The 19,978-nt window shown below is 43.3% G+C and overlaps 1 protein-coding gene across 3 annotated transcripts in view; it reads left to right on the top strand.

The window, feature by feature from the left end:
• Positions 1-1,907: 1,907 nt before the first annotated feature.
• LOC119656482 (transmembrane protein 94) overlaps positions 1,908-19,978 on the top strand; it is a 34,478-nt gene continuing 16,407 nt past the window's right edge. The window contains exons 1-6 of one of the 3 annotated variants that reach the window (XM_038062804.1): positions 1,908-2,502; positions 2,563-3,196; positions 3,249-3,345; positions 12,430-13,056; positions 13,189-13,306; positions 14,078-14,083. In XM_038062804.1, the coding sequence (XP_037918732.1) occupies positions 2,387-2,502; positions 2,563-3,196; positions 3,249-3,345; positions 12,430-13,056; positions 13,189-13,306; positions 14,078-14,083 (1,598 nt within the window). In that variant the 5' untranslated portion in view covers positions 1,908-2,386. Of the gene's footprint in view, positions 2,503-2,562; positions 3,197-3,248; positions 3,346-12,429; positions 13,057-13,188; positions 13,349-14,077; positions 14,084-19,978 lie in introns of all 3 variants that reach the window. The other 2 variants (XM_038062806.1, XM_038062803.1) reach the window with 2 other exon arrangements.

Raw genomic sequence — 19,978 nt, 5'->3', positions numbered from 1 at the left:
ACATTACTCGGTATGCGGCATTTTTCCGTTCCGTTGTTAGCTTACATTCATCGTCAAACCAGCCGTTCAGACTTTTTTTGCGACTGGGGCCAAGTATGTTTGTGGCCGTATCAATGATAACGTTCTTCAGATGATTGTGAAGATCATTTGTTGATGCTTCATCTCCAGGATCGCTGTTGACTGCGGTTATTGCGGCATTCATTTTCCTCTTATAGGTGTCGCGGGGGGCTGTGTTGCTTCTCGCCTGATTGTCAGAGGGGATTCTAGGTTGTGTTGTTATTCGAGCTCGGAGCACCATGCCGAGATAGTGAATCGAGTCTATATTGGCCCCCCTATATGTTCGATCAACACGTGGTCAATTTGGTTGAAAGTGGTCCCGTCAGGAGAGGCCCACGTATGTGTGTGAACCGCTTTCCGCGCAAACCAGATACTTCCAACAACCATACGATACTGCTAACTGGATAATCGCAGTCCGTTATCATTGTTATCCCTATGTAAGCTATGGGAGTCGACGTATCGCCTGGGTACGGGCTCCGTCCCAACTTGACTGTTGAAATCTCCAAGTATGATTTCGATATCATACTTGGGACAGGCTTCGAAGGTCCGCTCAACTGCCTCGTAGAAGCTATCCTTCTCCGACTCTACAGTCTCCTCTGTAGGGGCATGGACGTTTATGAGGCTTATATTTCTAAATTTGCCTCGCAAACGTAGAGTGCAGAGCCTTTCGCTTATATTTTCAAAGCCGATAACAGCAGGTTTCATCTTTTGGCTGACTAAGAAACCTACTCCGAGCACATGGTTTACTGGATGCCCGCTATAATATATGGTGTAGTGACTCTTCTCAAAGAAACTGGTTCCTGTCCAACGCATCTCCTGTAACGCTTTTACATCAGTCCTATATTGGGACAGGGTATCGGCTAGCTGCTTGGCAGCTTCATCTTTGTACAGGGGGCGGACGTTCCATGAGAAAATGCGCAAATCTTTATTCCTTTGTCGTTACCGGGTTCGTCGTTGTGTTATCCGTCCAGTCCGAGGCTCCTGTTGTGGCTTCGTAACTTCGGTTTTCCGTGTAGGGTTATCAGCTCTACCCAACCCCAAACCAGGAGGACCAATTGATACATTTTGTCCCGTTTTTAGGCGCGGGAGACTCGCTTTCATCCTTCTCCCTCTGCAGTTTTTCATAAAGAAAGAACTCCCAGCGATCACCACGTGGAAGTGAAGATAGGGTTTGGTAGTAGAGCTGTTGGTGTTGCTTCAGCAGGCGTTTGCCAGGTTTTATGCTCCATCGTGGGTACCATCCACGTTTCGCCCTGGGACCCATACTACTCTTTGACCGTCACTTGCAGTTTATAACGTTTTAAAATCTCGTACGATGAATTATGGCGCCTAGTGTATTTCACTGTCCTGAAAAGTAGACAACTAACTTTCATGGTAAATGTCAGACGGCTTTGGATTCGCAAGTAATCGGGGTTTACTGGAGGTTGGAATATATATGTATATCTGACATAAATTCTTCACGGTGTGAATGGACTTTTATGACAAGCAGGGAAAGCTTTGAGTGTATTCTTAATCCCCATCCCACCGGGCTGATGATTTATGATAATAAACTAAATCATCCAAGGAATCTCCCTTTCGGCTTGCGTTTTATCTGTTGTTTGTTGACTTTACGGACACCGATAGCGGTATCTAGAGGCTAATTTGTCCTCATATCAAGTTTATCGTGCCTAATAAAAGGTTTAATAATACTTCCGGGCCATTAGTACACTAATAGCTTCTCCATATGCAAATCCAGCATAATATCGAAAAATCATTCACGAATGTCGTGTTATCAATCTGAGTTGCTGATAAGAAGTAAATCTATTATCAGTGTCAAATTCGCGATAAATTTGATAATTTGCTGCATCAGTGGACAGACAACGCGAAGTACAGCCCGACGAGTTGGACATTAAGTTCCCAATGTGATATTTTATCAAATCTGATTTGAATTTTGCCGGACATTTTCCTCTGCAACTGCCTCTGACTTGGGCAACATTGTACCTCAACATTCCCATGACCTAGAAAGACCTATCTTCCAAGCAGCACTTTCCAGTGTCAAAATTGGCCAAGAATTTGCGAAGAAAACAAAGCATAACCTCAAACGCCAAAATTCTAATCAACCAAACTCCCAAGACCATAAACAGAAACAAAGTTCTGTCAAGAGCGCTGTCATCTTTTTACTGTTATGAAACGTTTATTGTAGCTGGCGCGACGTCATAATTTCGTCCTTTTGTGTGCATAATACCTCGGGAATTTCAGCGGAGCCGCAGCGACCAGTGACGATGTAGAAAGTGTGAATTTCGCGTGTCGGACTTCTACCAAGTTGGAGTGTGCAATAATAAGTGAGAAAATGAAAGAAGAAATCGGGCACCAGCACGGTCTGTCGACGAAAGCCGCCATTGGTCGGCTGCACGACGAAATCAAGTCCGTGCTGGATGTATACGAGGGAAAGTTCAACAGGGAAAGGTGCGCCTGTTGCTGCGCTAGTGCTTCTGGTTTTTACCCCGATTCTCTCTCCTTTTGCAGCAAACTTGCCAAGGCCAGGTCTGCGTTCGTTACGCGATACGATAGTCCCCTGGGATGGTTCTCCATCATCGGAACCGTCCTGGCGATAATCGGACTATTTGTCACCAACGAAATTTTCCCGGCACTGGTCATGCTAACCATCCTCGGCTTAAACGTCTACTTTGTGATTCGCGAGAATAATTTGCGACGCACAGAGATATTCCGCAAAGTGCAAGGCGTTCTGGATGAGTTGCAGCTGGTCCGCGAACATTTCTGCGGCGAATGGCAAGAGTGCAATTACCCACACAAGTGGTGTCCGTTATCCCCATGCGTCTCGCTGCAATGGACTTACCGAGACGGAAAAATGGTCAACTTGCCATGGTCGCTTCTGGTCAACGGCGATTACATTGTGATGCGACCGGGGCAGGTTGCCCCTGGCCCATGCACCGAGATTTCAGGGAAAAGAAAATTTGGCACTAACGAAATGTATGGAATAACGCAGCCAGTGGACCCTCCTTCGAAGCCCGTGGCGAGGACTCCTCTTCCGGATCTTGTGTGTATTCTGGAGAATACACCGTTCATCAGCAACCTGACCGTCATCCTGGAGAATTCCCTGAAACGGCCGGCCACGATCTATAATCAGCAGCGATACTTGGTAAGGTTGGGCGATCCACTTGGCGAGTGATTCAATGACTCTTCCGTTGCAGCTCGTCACGAAGTACATTCAGCAGTTTGGCTTCACGCTGGCGCTCCTTGTCACGCTTCTGGCGGGATTACTTCGCTTCTTGGAATACGGACTGCCAGGTAAGTCGCTAAAATGTTGAATTGGCAAGAAGCCATGATAAAGTTAACCAGTTCAATCCGGAATATATTTTTAAACATTTCGTGGCGGTTCAGATCCAACAGGTTATTCTTGGACAAGTTGTCAGAAGATTGAATGCGAGACTAAAGTTGAATCATGAATGAACGAATAAATGAAAAATGCCGTTTTTTTTCATAACACTCCGCGGCAATTTGTCATTCTCAGTAGCGAATTTGGTGTAAATCTCTAAATGGGATCCAATTCTTATAATTTTTATAATATTCTCTTAACTTCGTGTACTGTTGCGGTTTTTAATGAAGTACTGTAACACAAGGACACACTTCACTTGTTGCATCAACGATTACTATTATTAGTTCTGCAACAGTCGGTTTTCCCTAGAATCTTCTTGATACAGGATGATCTGGTGCTCATGAACTTGGGTTCACCGAGTTGGGGCAGGATCTCCAGCGCTTTTTTCTATAAAAACGGCGCTGTAAAGGTACGACACGTCCATGAGAAAATTCGGTATCTCGACGAAATTAATAAGACTGACTAGGCTGACCCTGACCAATGTGCGAGGCCAGATAAAAGCAGCAGGATCACTCTCAAGACCATTCGACATCAACAACGGTCTACGACAAGGGGATGCGCTATCATGCGTCCTCTTTAACCTGGCCCTCGAGAAAGTGATCCGTGATGCTGAGGTAAATGCAAGAGGTACGATCCTCTTCAAGTCCACCCAACTACTGGCCTATGCTGACGATATCGACATTATGGGAAAAACCACCCGAGACGTACAAACTGCCTTCATCCAGATTGAGCAGGCGGTGGTTGGTGCGAGATCTTGGGCTGCACATCAATGAAGGCAAGACAAAATATATGGTGGCAACGTCAGCACCGAAGACGAATTAACTAACAACATCAAACCGCACTGGTCAAACACGAATAAGAATAAGGATAGGAGATTACAACTTTGAGACCGTTGACAATTTCTCCTATCTAGGGTCGAAATTCACAACCGATAACAGCTACGATGATGAAATCCGCGCAAGGTTGTTGTCAGCCAACAGAGCCTATTTCAGCTTACAAAGACTGTTCCGCTCGAAACGTTTCACCAAAGGGTCAAAGCTCTTACTGTACAAGACTATGATCTTGCCAGTCCTCATGTATTCCTCGGAAACTTGGATTCTTAGCAAATTGCGAACTCTTGGCCGCGTTCGAGAGAAGAATCCTCCGAAGAATTTTTGGTCCCCTACATGAGGATGGACGATTCCGTAGCCTACACAATGACGAAATCTATGAGCGATACCATGACCGTCCGGTTGTGGATAAAATCCGGCTCAATAGGTTACGGTGGGCGGGTCACTTAATCCATATGGATGAGGATGATCCCACCCGGAAAGTCTATAAGGGCAATATCTATGGTAGAAAAAGAAGACGAGGCAGACCCTGCCTAAGATGGAGCGATGGCGTAGGTCAGGACGCCAGACAGCTTTAGGAATATCGAATTGGTGGACCTCGGCGCAAAACCGGGATGTCTGGAGTTCCTTATTAAGGCAGGCCTAGACCGGATACCGGTTGTTGTGCCGCTGATGATGATGAAAGGTAAGACCCCATGTACACTACCCGACGTGATACTATATTCAGCACAACTGCAGCGACGCGGAATGCCTATATAGCACTAGCGCGGCAGCTAACTACAAACAACTACATATTTTGACATTTTAACAGGTGGATACAAATCAAAACTGAAAAATCGTAGCAATCACCTGAGTTCATTGTATGTAAATAACACGAGACTTTAGAAAAGCATCATTTTCCAGTGAAATCGAATGACATTGTCAGCAAATCGAAAATGACATTGTCCGGAAATCGAGAGGCAATACCCGCTGTATTGACTGGTGTGGAAAAATGAACATGAAAAACTGCAGAAACTACTCAAAACAGAAGAAACACTTTTTTATTAGTCAAACAATCTTTCATCACTTAAAAATAACTGAACAATATTTTCTTATTTCACTGCACTCAAAAGTAATGTAAATATAGGCTCGTCACAAAGCACGCGCGTGTCCTTGGTCAAGGCTGGAAACAGAAGAGAGAAATTCCTCTGCCGCCAACCAACGGCACTTTTTTCACTCGCATTCTCGGCATTCGAAATTTATTTCGAATCCTGTTGCGCCACAAGACACTGCAAAAGATTCTCTGCCAGGCAACTCAGTTGCGTTACGTCGCTTGTCTGAATGTCGCATCGTGGAGTGTCGCTCAAGTGTGTATTGTTGCCTACCAAACCATATAAAGATATTTTGACAGGCAGTGCAGTTTGTGGCCGCATCGCGTCGCGTAGCATAAATGGGATCGTGCCTTAATGCTGTCAGCTTATTGATAGAATCAGTGCCTGACTAGATTTGTATTTCCTCCTTTGTTTGAGGCGGATAAATTTTGGTAACTCTGTCTAAAAGCGTCGAAATGAACACTAGATCCGCGATGATCAGGAGCATGGTTCTGCCTGCTGGAGCTGTTTCACTACAATCTGTGCCGACCATTTCAGCAGGTTTGCGTAGGCAACAGATGAAGTGGACTTAGGAAATGAGCTTTTTTATTATTATTCACTAGAGATTCGTCGAGTGTTTCGCGCAATACGCATACGTGACTATGCGAAGCTTTATTACCCGCATCGACAAATTCCCGGCCATGATCAGGGAACGTGGTCGATTTGAGGTTATCGTGGACAATGGTGACCAAGAGTCGATGGGCGCAGAGACGGTGGCATCAATAATACCACGCCGCATTGCGAGCAACAATTTCAGTACTCGTCGAGGTACGCTTCTTCTCCGTTGAGGTTGAGGTTGAGGAATGAATTCCAAAGAGCGTGTATAGAATTTTTGTAAATGGATAAACCAGGTATTTCCAAGCTCTTTGCATCTTCAAAAGCTCCGAGAGTTTTATTTCTAATCGATGAGGAGATTGCGTCCCGGCTACGGCGGCGGTCATTAATTTTGCGGATGTTACCGAAGAGGAGGTTAGACGAGGTATAAACAGCTCGAAGAACTGGAAAGGTCCTGGTCTGGATCCGGCGCATAATTTCTGGTACAAAAAGTTCACCAGTATATATGGTCACTTTGCACATAGCATAAACCATTAGTCGCGTTGAGGAATTCCCACCTTTCGTCACTGTGGGACTACCTACCTTGTCCCTAAGAAAGACACGGTGCAGGACCTCGCAGACGCTAGGCCGATTACTTGCTTATATTGTTGCCATTAACTCCTTGGTGGGATATAGCGCGTCAATCACAGCCAGCACCATCGTTCACGGTTGCTTGAAATGCCCTCCAGTTCCCCACATGACTTCCCGCTCGCACGCCTCTATTGGTGAGCGCCAGGTGCCCTTGAGGCGACCCATTCGGCGAGCATTGTCGTCTTGTCGATCTTTGGGAGGTCGATTCCACTGCATGACATAGCCCGCAATGCAATTGTCACCTCTCCTTAATGCGTGACCGATCCATTGCCACTTTCGTCTTCCGATCATATCGCGTGCGAGTGTCAGGCCTGTGCGCCGAACAAGTTCTTCATTTGAGATAGTGTCAGGCCAGTGTACTCTGATGAAACAACGTAAATAGGTATTGACCAAAGCTTGGAGCTTTTGAGAGTTTAGGGAGTTCTCTTTCCATATGCTACCCCCATATAGCAAAACGGAAAGTTACAAGTTAATCTTGGTGTTGAGATAACGGCATTTACAGATTTTAGAAAAGTTAGCGAAAGCTGATCTAGAGCTGTTAATGCGTCGGACGAGATTTAGTTTGGTGCCACTGTCGACAGAAACCACGTTTCCTAAATTTACAAATTGATCGACGCTTTCGGTGCTCTGAATGCAAATAAGGAGAGTTTGTGGCGCGGCAGGATTCGCAGCATTCGAGAAATTTATTTCGAATGTTGCGAGTGAGAGCGCCCTTTTCGGATGGCAGACCGCGAGCGTGCTCGCGATCTGGCGCTCGAACGCTGAGCGTCCAACGTCGCCCTCATCTCGGCCATACTGGCTGTTAATGCAGCAATCTCGCGCCTCAATTCACCCACCTCATCCGACGGTGGTTGAACGGCCGCCAAGGTTGGGCGTACGTACACCTCCTGAACCTGGTCGGCCGTCGCTGCCAGTTCCTCCAAGGAACCGGAGACGCAAGCGAGGATCGCCTGGGTGCCCTCCGGGAGCCGACGCAGCCAGAGCGACTTGATCAGGACGGATGCCGTCCGGAAGCCGCTGCAGCCTCCATATGAGGGCCCGTACCGCGTTCTCGAGCGGGGAGAACATTTCTTCCAGCTCGAGATCGGTGGTCACAAGAAGGCGGTCTCTTTGTCCAGGCTGAAACCCGCGTGCGCCCCGAAGCAACGTCGTGTCCGCTTTGTGGATTAACGGCGAACGAAGTTCGGGGATCAGTCGCTGAAACCCCTAGGTTTCATCTGGGGGCGGAGTGATGTGGCGCGGCAGGATTCGCAGCATTCGAGAAATTTATTTCGAATGTTGCGAGTGCGAGCGAATAGATGGTGCGGATCTATCCACTTTGCGTAGCACGCCAATGGAGTGGAAGATCTCAGAAAAGTGTGCGATGAGTAATTTTGTTTTTTGAGACCTGTCACTAAAATTTAATCATCAAGTTGGGAATTGAGCAGAGAAGTCTTTTTGAGTTCGTTGAATTAAAAAGAATGTTAAGTGTACATTAATGAAAACAACATATGAATTGTTAATTTAAAAATATCTTAAATATTTATAAGGATTGTTGAAATGAGAAGTGGTGTTAATTACTTAACGGATTATTAAAATAAAAAAGTAATTGGATTACTTAAAGTTTGATGACCCGTCAAACTGAGAACCTTGGTTTTCTCGGTGTTTATCTGCAGTCCAACTCTATTTGCCTTTCTTTCCAAATCCAGAGCCATTTGTCGGTCCACTACCCGGTGAGAGAGCAGACAGATGTCATCAGTGTAGTCGGGCTGGTTAATGAAAGATATCATTGTCCAGTGAATTCCTCCAAGTTCTCTGGACAAGGTAGCATGAAAAACGTCACCGATAACAAGAAGAAATAATATCGGTGACAGGATGCAACCCAGGCGGACTCTGCTTTGAACCTCAAAATTCTCCAAAATTTTACCTCGGTGTAGCACGTGACATTTAGCGCCATCATATGTCGTTCTGATAATCAATCGATGAAGAGTAGGCGCAGTGAAGTTCTAAACTCCGCGTACTATTCCAAAATGATGTGGTCAATGCAGGAGGATCCGAAGCGGAAACCAGCCTGCTATCCGTCAATTAAGCTTTCGAGATGTTCTTTAATGCGTTCTTTGCAAAGACAGGGAGCACGGAGATACCCCTACAATTGTCACACTCAAAACGGGTCCCCTTCTTTGGAATATTGTTGATCATCCCCTTCTTCCACTCTCTGGGAAAGGTCTTTGATTGAGCAGCATATCTGTAGTGGCTGCAGGTGTAGCGATAACTAACTCTGTGGGGAGACCGTCAAGCTCAGCTTTAGTCCATTTGAGTGCATTGATGGCCGAAATGATTTTCCTTCTGCTTGGAGGAACACTCCGTATCCGCATATTACAGTGACTAGCCATTTCATCCACAAGAATGGGAACCTCCTAGGATCTTATACGGTTAAAAATCCTGGTAAAGTGTTCTTTCCATCTTTTCAGTTGTTCATCATCGTGGATGAGAAATCGTCCGTTGATTTGCTTCACGGGGCCATCAAGCTCTTTTCTGATGTGGTATATGTGAATGAAATCATTGTCTTCTGGCACGACGTACACTAAAAATTCATAACGTCTATTATTAGTGGAAGGATCAATGCGTACCTCCAGACCATTTTGTCCGTATCAAAGAGTTGGAAAGAGCAATTCATTATCGAGTCATTAGTTTTGGGACAAGTAACTAGAGGCCAAAGAAATATATTTATTAGCTATATCGTTTATGCCAAAACGATTGACAGTGTCCCGCACACCTGGCTAATCGATGTCCTACATCTGCATCGCATTGATCCGAAACTAATAGTTTTTGACGACAATCATGGAAGGGTGGGATAGCACCTTATCAGTGCGTTCCTCTGGGGGTACCAACACCTCAGAATCCATCCGTATAAGGCGAGGCATCTTCCAGGGGATTCGTTGAGTCACCTTTGGTTTTGCATCGCACTGAACCCCCTTTCATGGCTACTGAATGATGATAGAGGGTGCGGTTTCGCAATGAAGTATGGTCTACGTGCTAAGTGCGAGCTGATACACTTGCTGTACTGGCTGGTACTGATAACCACCTTAGAAGTCTACGAATAGAAGACATGTTCAGCCGTGATATTCGGATGGAGTCTGGATTAGACAAGTGTCGAATCCAAGTTATCCGCAAAGGCCATCACGAGCCGCATGTTCGACATAAAATTGGTGACTCCCCATCCAAGCTATAACCGAGACAGATTTCTACAAGTATATTGGAATTCTGCGAGGAACCCATGCTCGAGTTGGTGCTGTCCGAATTAAATAGCATCTCCCGGGGAACCATAATAGGTAATCCAAGCAAGTTTATGTCCAAGCTGAGAGCTCAACGAACATTTTTACCGGTAAATTTTCGCTTGTGTCCGGATAGCTCAGTGGTTAGCACTAGGCTGTCGCGGTTGAAATTTGACCCGCAGATTCCTTTAAATAATGAAATGTAAGTCATGGTCACTAAAGGACCGTTTTTTCCCTAGCATTAGTCGAGAGGCTCTCAAATCACCATCTTGTATATCAAGCCATTGTTGTATCGGTCGGCTCTTTGGTTGTTTCCTATCGAATTCGATGCTAAGACCAATCTTTGTAAGTGAGCTCTCGTCAGCACGAATTACATGATCATACCTTCGAAGAAGTCTCTCCCGCAACCCCACGCCGATCTGTCCTCATTTTGGATGTGACCATTGCACATTACTTCATCGGTCCAAAGTTTTAGTCTTCATTACCGCGAGGCGGAGTTTTGACAGTCGATCGGCACTCGGATCCATAGAGGGCGACAGGATGGACAAGCGTAAAATTTAGATTTAAGTTGTTCGTTGATGCGTCGATCACAAAGAACGTCAGTTGGGGAACCCCAGTTCATTCAAGTTGCGTTGCTCCGCGAAGCAATTTCATATCGCAATTCACTATGTGTGTGTAACATTGATTCGAAATATTTTCAGTTATTCAGTTCTCGGCAGGTCGCTGCCATTGACAGTGATCGTGCCTGTTTCATTGGGGTTGATTGTTCAAAATTCTGTTTTGTTCAGATTCAGTCCCAGATTGTGTTGTATGAGGCGACCATCCCAGTTTGAACAAGTTGCTCGGAATCGGCTTTATTATGAGACGCTAAGAAAACTAACAGCACCGGACGCTGAATGTCACGTGTGACAGTGACAAGGAGAAACAAGTCGGGAAACCGGAAGTTGGGCGCTTCAGGTCTGAAAGGCTTTGTATTTCTTGTGTATTTCTTATATAAAGACATTTGAGTGTACATTTGCCCCATTAGTACGTAGGAGTATCCACTTTCGGATGATATTGACATTCATAGTCTTGAATTTGCAAAGAAGCGACAACTTTGAACTATTATAACTTTATTAGTAATAGTGCAATTTTCACCAAACTTGGTAGGATGAAGCTCTATATTATAGCCTATATTGCTGCAATTGGTGGTGGTGCTAGGATGAACTTAAGGGGGGTTTGGGACATTGGTCTCGAAAGGGATCCCCGTCTGGATTGTCTACCTTCGCTTGTGTGTTGCATTCGCCACTTCTCGTAGGATTTGAGACCTGCGACCCCCAAATTCAAGATCGACCGTTTGTATGATGCAGTTATCTCTCGACAGTAGAAGAGCTATCTAGCATCTGGTGAATTTCCACTTCTTGTTGATGAAATGGTTAGTCACCATAACATGTGGATGTGGACTGTTTCTCCAAACAGAAGAAAAATTATCCTGGCCATCAATGCACTCAAAAGGAGTAAAGCCACTGGGTTCGACGGCTCTCTGCAGAGTAATTTATCGCTGCGCCTGCAGTTTCTGCAGATCTGTTTTTCCACTTATTCCTGGATCCGGGATCCTGGGACTCCGGGATGTTTACTAAAGAGTGGAAGAAGGGGATGATCGTCAACACACAACAACAAGGGGATGATTGTCAAAATTCCAACGAAGAGCACCCATCTTGTGCGTGACGATTGTTGGCGTATCTGCAGTCCTCCCTGCTGTCACAAAGATAATATCTGATCAGAAGGTGTTTTTCTGTGCATGAAGTCAGTTAGTTTTCTACTACAAGTCTTTATTGGGTGCAATACAGTAATATTTGAGACGCTTGCATCCCGTTGTTTTCCGCCAACTTGGGATATTCTCCCAGTTGAAAAGCGTTACTACGTTTCTATTTTCATCGGCCGTGTCTGGCACTTTGGGTCTCGCAACGTGCCGAATTATCTGCACCATGAAATGTCCATCTTTCTTGGCACGACAAATGGAATGAATACTACGCCTTCCTTTTCACTGTATCCGGTTGTATGGAGATTCCGGACAACGGGTTGGGTTGTGTTCAGTGTCTTCTCTAGCGTCATTTAGTCCTTTTTGCGAAATTTGTGGGAGATCACTCAGCACCTGAATTAAGTTTCTGCGGTTATTTGATACGTTCCAGTATTATTTTGCTTTGTTGCGAAGGATACCGCTTTTGTTTAATAATAATAATCGTTGGCGCAACAATTCATATTGGATCAGGGCCTTGAAGTGTGTTAGAGCACTTCATTCAAGACCGTAACGGTACACTACAGGATTATAGTACCTTATAGGAGATAATGTGATCAGCATTGCGCTCGCCCGAGACCCTGATTTGACTCAGGTACTCATTCACAGCTGAGTCGACTGGTATCCGATGTCAAATCCCGATACAAATCCCACTGCCACCAGTGAGAGTTGAACCCCGACCTTCCGTACGACAGCCTTGTGCTCTAACCACTCAACTATCCGGACATGCTTTTGTTTAGTTAAGAAAAAACTGACCCTAAATTTCATTTGTTGTCATCTATAAGGAAATAATATAATATGTATATCTTTTTTTTTTCAGAAAAAATGACCAAACATTGGATCGAACTATATGTAGACGGACCCATTGCCACAATTATTCCAATTTTGCCACTCATTTTCCCGATAATGTGGATTGCGGTCAACCTCTGGGGCATAGCACGTCTAGAAACCTTCTTACTCATGCGTGAATATACTCCACACTCCCAAGATGATGTGGAGAAATCCTTTAATGAAGATTTCGATTCACCAAACTACGACCTCGAAAACATTTCATTGCCGCGTCGTCAAGTTTTAGCTTCATGGATTTCCTTGTGGTATGGATCGAGTGATTTGCTTGGTCGTAGTGCAAACGTTGTGCAAGTATTAGGCTCGATAACGGCTTTGTGCTGTGTTGATAAAAAGGGAATTTTATCATGGCCCAATCCAACAGCCGAGAAAGTTTTCTTTCTCCATAATGCGGATGAAAAAGAAATGGAGTCCAGTGAAGAGAATTCTGATGATGATGTCGTGCCGCCACCTCCTACTGCACCACAAACTGAACATAACAGTGAAAAGTCCGGAATTGTTGCAGAAGTACTGGATTTAACTCCAAATCAGCAGTGTCCGTTCAAACTGGAGTTCGATGATCATGAGTGGAAGAATCATATTACATCGTTAAAACCATTAGGTTAGTACGCGTAGATCAAATTGCACGATATAATCATTTAATAGTTAAAACCAAAACATAATTGATTTCGTCTTCAAAGTTTTAGCGTTTAAATGGTGTCTGATTGTCCTATTAACTATTGTTTCACCTCAGGTCTAGCGATTCTCCTCAACACGTGTAGCCCTTTAACTCACGCTCATTACGCACAATTTTGCGGCCACGTAACGGCCGTCGCTATGCTCGATAAAGATTTAGTTCCCGTAACCAATCGGTATGCGATTATTGAGTCCAGTCTTAATTGCTTTATGCATGGGTATGTATAAAAGAATAAAAATGGGAAATTGGTGTTTCCAGTGAATAATATTATTTCGAAATGTACATTAATACGATAATATGTCTCCACTTACCATTAAGTCTTTCGACAACACACTCAAAACCTTATTTGATGTAATCCTCTCCTGAATATTGAAGTACTATTTTAATCGAGATATCTTTCTCCATTTTTCAGCTTACAGTTGTATAAAGGAAGTACATTTAGTGTTTTTATTTACTTTGTTTTCATGATATTTTTGGTTTTCAATGGATATACATGTTCCATGTTGAATTCATGCTGTAATGTGTCTTTTATGTGTACGATTTTGTGTTGGATTTCTGCTCTGGTTCCCTTTCTGTTCTTTTTAATGTTGGTTTTACTGTAGGGGTTTTAGGCTATTTTTCTTATATTTTTGTAATATTCATCAGCGCATTTAATGTTAGATTCACATCCAAGCCATTTCATTTACATACTAGGTAGAAAAAAACTAAATTATTTTAGGTGCTGTTTTAGGCATCAACTCATTTCAAATTTTATTCCATTTTAACTTGGTTTTTATCACGACATTCAAAACTTCGTAGACTTGCTCGGATATTTTTGTAATATTTCCCGCCAAAGGCATTTCTCCCGTATGAGTAGTTTAGATTTGATTATAAAAGTTAAGAATTTTAATACAAATATGCAAATAATTTTTCTCCTATATTTCTTACTAAAAATCCGGGACCAAAGTCGAAAGTAAGTAAGGTTTACACAGTAATTTTCCTCCTCTTTTTCCCTGTCAATCGGGATTTTTTTCGAGTGGTAGAAGGTTGATGCTTCTCTTCCTCATTTCCCAGATTTATTGCTTATAGTGAGAGCACGACATTTTGATTTCATCAACGTCTAGAATAATTCTTTAACTCCGTTTCCTTATCCACATCGATTCGATTGTACTTCCAACTATATTAGTTTCAGTAAAATAATTTTCGGCTTTAGTTTTTGGAGCCACCTAAATTTGGTTTACCAAAATATCGATTTTAAAAGGCTCTATTGTATCATTTAGACGAACCAACCCTTCTTTGGGGATTGCCCGTTTGGTTAGGTCCCATATGCTCTCTGTGGGGTTTATGTCGGTTAGAGCAGAACGGTAAGGTTCTTTTTTGGTCATGAAGGCAATAGCAATCCTGGTTTTATACCACGGTGCCAAATTGTACATAAAAATGCATTGTTCTTCACCATGGAACCGTTCTTTAAGCTGTTCTAATAGTTGCTTATATTGGTCTTACCTTATGCTCCCCTCTACGATGTACAGGTGCTCCATGCCCTTGCCTGAAAATATAGGCCATAATCATGGTCCTAGCCATTCCATTCCAGATGCTTCTTTTTCAGGGCGTGGATAAGATGTGGTCTTTTGGCAGGTTGGCCACTAATCGGCTAATCTCTTCCGAACTGTCCTAGTGGAAACATGGATTCCCTCATCATCGACGAACCACACTCTTTTGATTACTTCCAACGCAGTTATCCTTGATTTTATGATCAGTATGAAGTGTGGGGACATTTTTTGTCCTACATTTTCTTTTACCACCACTTTGTAATGGTTTTTGCTCGGTCATTTTTTTTATCGGCTTACTACTTGCAAACACCTGCAATAGATACTACTATTTTGTCGAAATGTGTAGCGCATAGTAATTGTGTTTGCACTTCTCTACATTTTTGGGGACGTGCAGGGAGCAACAGTACCAGACGCGGATATTTCCGAACAAGTGAGCAGGATGAAGCCTTACACACCTCGATGTTCATCCTGCCGAGGGAAAGAGGGAAATTTGATTTCCGACAACCTAGAGTCTCTGCCGAGATCAAGAGTTGGGTATTTTGATGAACTGCTCAATAGTCAGAATATCGGGGAGGTTTGCAGCCCCGTCAACTAAAGACGACGGAGAAATGCTGGCACGACTAAGCAGGAAAAAGGGTCCATGCAGTGCATCGGCATAAAAATCATAAGTCTCCAGGAGTGAATGGAATTACAACCGAATTGGTTAAATATGGAGGTGACCAACTATATTAAGCGGTTCATGAACTTATGTTCAGTGGGACCGCGAAACAATGCTTAATAACTTACGACTTATCCCATACATAAAAACGGGGATATTATCTAGTGCAGCAGTTATAGAGGTATCACGTTGCTGAGTACCATGCGCGTCAATCAATGGAAATATTGTTGGAATCGATGGAAATATTGTTAAAATCGATGGAAATACTGTTGGAATATGGCCTTTAGTTCGGCCATCTTTTCCTAGGCCTCAAGGCTACTGATGATACCATAGCCAGGGTAAAACTGAACATGGTCATAAGACAATTCGGTATCCCAACTAAATTGATAAGACTGACTTGGCTAACCCTAGCCGATGTGCAAGACCAAATAAAGTAGCAGGATCACTCTGGAGACTTTTCACCATCAACAACAACGTAAGACAAGCGGATGTCTTTGTGGCGAGGGCCTGGAAAAAGTGATCCGTGCTGCTGATGTAAATACGAGAGGCATCATGCTCCTAAAATCTACTCAATTACGACGTTGATAATATCGATGTTATGGGAAGAACAACCCGAGATGTACAATCTACCTTCATCAAGATTGAATAGGCGGCCCTTGTTCCGAGATCTTGGGCTGCACATTAATGAAGGTAAGACGGGATACATGGTGGCAATGTCATCACCAAAAACAAAAAAAACAACAATAGCACTGGTCAACTGAGAAGAATAAAAGTGGGAGAATACAACTTTGGAATCGTCGATAATTTCTCCTATTTAGGGTTGAAAATTACAACCCACAAAACCGAAACTGGCGCACAGTTGCCGACAGCCAAGAAAAACAGTTGCGTTTCAGAGAAGAATCCACGGAAGAATTTTTGACGGACATTTATTTAACATCTATGCTGTATTCTTCTTGACCTTAAAAAGTATTGCCTACAAAAGTTTCGATCCTGCGATTACGTTTTCCAATTCCTAAGAATTCCTCACGCAATTATTGTCTAGCCATTCAGTATATTGTTAAAGGCTTGCGTGAGCGGGGATGTGTCGCCTCTAAAGTATAAGGACTTACAATTGATTTTAGATGTGGAGTCTTGTAATCCTGCGTATGGAGCTGGCCTTTAAAATTACCAAGACAGAATAGAACATCTTTTTTGCTAATTGAATGCGTCTGCTAATTTTGTCAGATTTGCTAAACTTTCTCGCTAGTTCAGTGTCAGTAATAATAATTAATATTGCCAAGGAAAATTGCGTTTGATGTGTTAGGGTTTAACATTATATTCAAAGTCTTCCTTGTTTGTTGTGAAAGGCGATTAAAAGGGATAGAAATTTGTAGGATAACAACCTGCAAACTTAGATACTCTACTACTACCGTTACGCCAACAACGTCTCTCGGATATGAATTGACCTTACAGCTACTACCTTTGGCCAAAGAGGCTTATGATTGGCTTCTGGAATGTGTGCGTGCTTCTCGGCAACAGTATCGAGGGTCACCACAATGCTCACTTTCACCAACTTGAACGAGAATTAAAGCGAATCTTGCGCTGATGCTTTTTATTGATTTGGGAGCTGGTTCAGGCTTAAAGGTTTTCGATATGGAGAGGAATGTTTTCTATGAGTATTTACGTGCAGTTCAGGAGAGACTTCCTATAGGTGATACTGTGATCGTAAAAGGCGATGTGAATGTCAAAGGTGGAATCTAACAACACCTTGCTAGGATATATGGTGGGGAAACATTATCTTGCTGATTGCAGATACTCCGAGCCGCCATCACAAAGACTGTTTCTTCTGGTGTTACGCAGGTCGTCAGTCACATCCCGGCGGAGCGTCACAAAATTTAGCTGACTGCGGAGTCGTGCAAGTGGATTGATGAATGGAAGGCTTTGAAGGCTCTATTGGGTCCTGCGAGCTCTGTTATCATGCTAAACCCCGGGAAGTTTAAAGTAGTGTGCGCGGTGACTAGAGGGAATTTGTGCCTGCAGATCTGCTACTTTCACTAATACGGAAATCCTGGAAATCCGAGACTTTCGTTAGAGTGTCTAAGCTTGATGGAGAGAGCAGGCTGGTTCCGATCTGGAGTTAAAATTCCAGATGAATTTAACGTCCAAACCAGAGTCCACCAGGGTTTTATTTTGTCACCGATATAATTTCTTCTTGTTATCGGTGACATTTTTGATGCTGTTTTGTCCGGAGGATATGACGTAGTTCGAACGACCATGACATCCTTCCACAAACATCGCAACTGCGCTGATCTCTGCTCATCTGTTGATTCTTTCTTCGAGTCATGAATTATGACCAATGGTTCTGGATTTGGAGAGAGAGGAAAATAGAGTAGGACTGAAGATAAACACAAAAAAAAACAAAGGTCCTCAGTCTGACGGGTCATCGTACTCTCCTTATCTGCATTAATTGGCACAGCATCGAAGAAATGTAATTATCTTAACACCTGTTGAGACTGTTCTGTGGTATTGTTCTTTCTATGTTGTTATATGGGAGTGGCACATGGAAAGCGATTTCACTGTTACTCAAAAGCTCCAAGCTTCAGTTTAGACTTGTCTGCAACGTGGCATCGGAGAACGCTGGTCTGATACTATTTCGAAAATAAATCGCACACAGGGTAGTTATGGACGATGTGATGAGAAGGCGGAAATGGCAATAGATAGTACACGATACACGTTAAGAAGGGCAACTCCACTGCCGGCTACGCGGTGCAGCGATCAAAAAACGATGTGACGTAGGCGTAGTTGACGTGGTATCCTCCACGAAGGGGTGAGTGGCAATCATATACACTGCGCGACCAAAGCTTTCTTCCACCCTTAAACTTGCGAGTTTTGGAATTTGCCATTTGTTTTAAAGTACAAAAATATTTTTTTGATTTAAAGCGTTCTGAAAAAACGCTGTACACAAGTTTTCATTTGATTTGAACTAAAAACGCTGGTGTGATAAAAGTTTACGTCTACTTGAAAAAATCTACTTTTTTAATGTGAAATAATAATAAAAAATAACAACTAAGATGTTAATGCGTGATCCCCAATTGATGTAAAAATACCATCTTTCAGGCAGCCAACTAAATTTGTGAATATGGCAGCTTTGAGCTCCTCAGCTGACTCGTACTGTTTATTGTTTGGGTACATTTTGCACACAAGATTTCTTCATAGGTTCCGTTAGGAGGTGATATCGGCCAGCCGGGTGCACTTATCCGTTTGAAATCAAGTTTTAGTCGCACGGCTACATAAGATGGTGGTGTTACTTTTCTGGTAAATCAAACAAATATGTCGAAAACGCTTGAGATTCGGAAGAGGTTTTCGTTTTTCGATGCAAATGTAATCACTGCAATTCATTTTCGTTGCGGCACTCGCTACATTAACAGTTCCAAATGATGAAAATGCGCGCCATTCATACCCTTTGGGCCATCAAGATCTTTCTATGATCGCTACTGAAGAGTGCATAGTTTGGAGGAAGTTGGCATTCACAATCAAGAGAAAATTATAGTATATTTTCTTGAACTAGGTTCAATGCAACGAAACTACGAGGCGTTTGGATGGTGTGGGGTGTGTTTTCGTTCGTCTCGTACGAGTCAGCTCTTCAAAAAAAAAAAAAATTGGAAAGTTCAAAACTCGTAAATTTTAGGGTGAACGTAAACTTTTGTTGCGCAATGTATATAATGAAAGCTACAATTTTGCCTGTTATAGTATATTTACACACTATAATATGTTGATTATGTCTCCAACCGACAGGAATTTTAACACCTGTACTTTGCCCCAGAACATTTATGAGGCTGTAGGCAGCGTCTTCATAGATTCGTAGCTTCGCCAGGTGATAATTTAGCCTAGAATGGCGAGCGAGTATTCCTACTATGATCTTAAGGCTCTTCTTGGTGAGGTTTAAACAATACTTCGAGCGCTTGGGTTCGTATCTCCCCATTAGCACCGTAGACTGTCCCATTCATAGTAAGTTTGCCCAGTACAGTTCTGTCAGCCGTTCGTGTGCATTCTTTGTCGTCGAAGCTATGAGCCTCTTTCCATTTCCATAGCGCATTCGCTGCCTCATTTCATTCTAACTCAATGTAAATTGGAACCCAAAGTATCTAGACCTATTAATATATTAAGGCATTCCTATACCAGCTTAGAGTTCTCCTGGTTGGTCCATAGTTGCTTGGCTGTCGGTCAGAGTAGCAATGCTCTGCCTGCTATAGATCCTTTAGGGGTTGGAAATATACCGGTGTGCTTATCCATTGGTTTAAAGAACGTTTTCTTTGGACAAATTACTCTGGCGCCCACTCCCTGCAGGTTTTGCACCTCAACTATCTTAGTGCTGGCCATTAGTTCCATTAATGCTTGGAGCCTTTCTTCAATGCCTGACTATCATCTGCCTCCAACATGGCATTTCCCTGTGCATTGTTCCTAGGTACGTAAAGCTCTCTAAATTTTCTATATATATTATATTGGTCGACTGTGATGTTTTGTCTGATGGGCTTCCTTTTTCTGGTTTGCGACATTATTTATATTCTGTTCTGCGATTTGCTGGCTAACTTCATTTGCGGTCTTGTTCAGGGTTATACATTTTTTTTTGCGAATTTGAAAGGATCGCGATATGATCGCGTAGGCCATTATTTGGTTGGAT

Source organism: Hermetia illucens, chromosome 5 (assembly GCF_905115235.1).
Source record: "Hermetia illucens chromosome 5, iHerIll2.2.curated.20191125, whole genome shotgun sequence".
In the NCBI taxonomy this organism is placed as follows: Eukaryota; Metazoa; Arthropoda; class Insecta; order Diptera; family Stratiomyidae; genus Hermetia; species Hermetia illucens.
The sequence above is the reverse complement of the archived record's forward strand: the minus strand, read 5'-3'. Positions and strand labels throughout refer to the sequence as shown.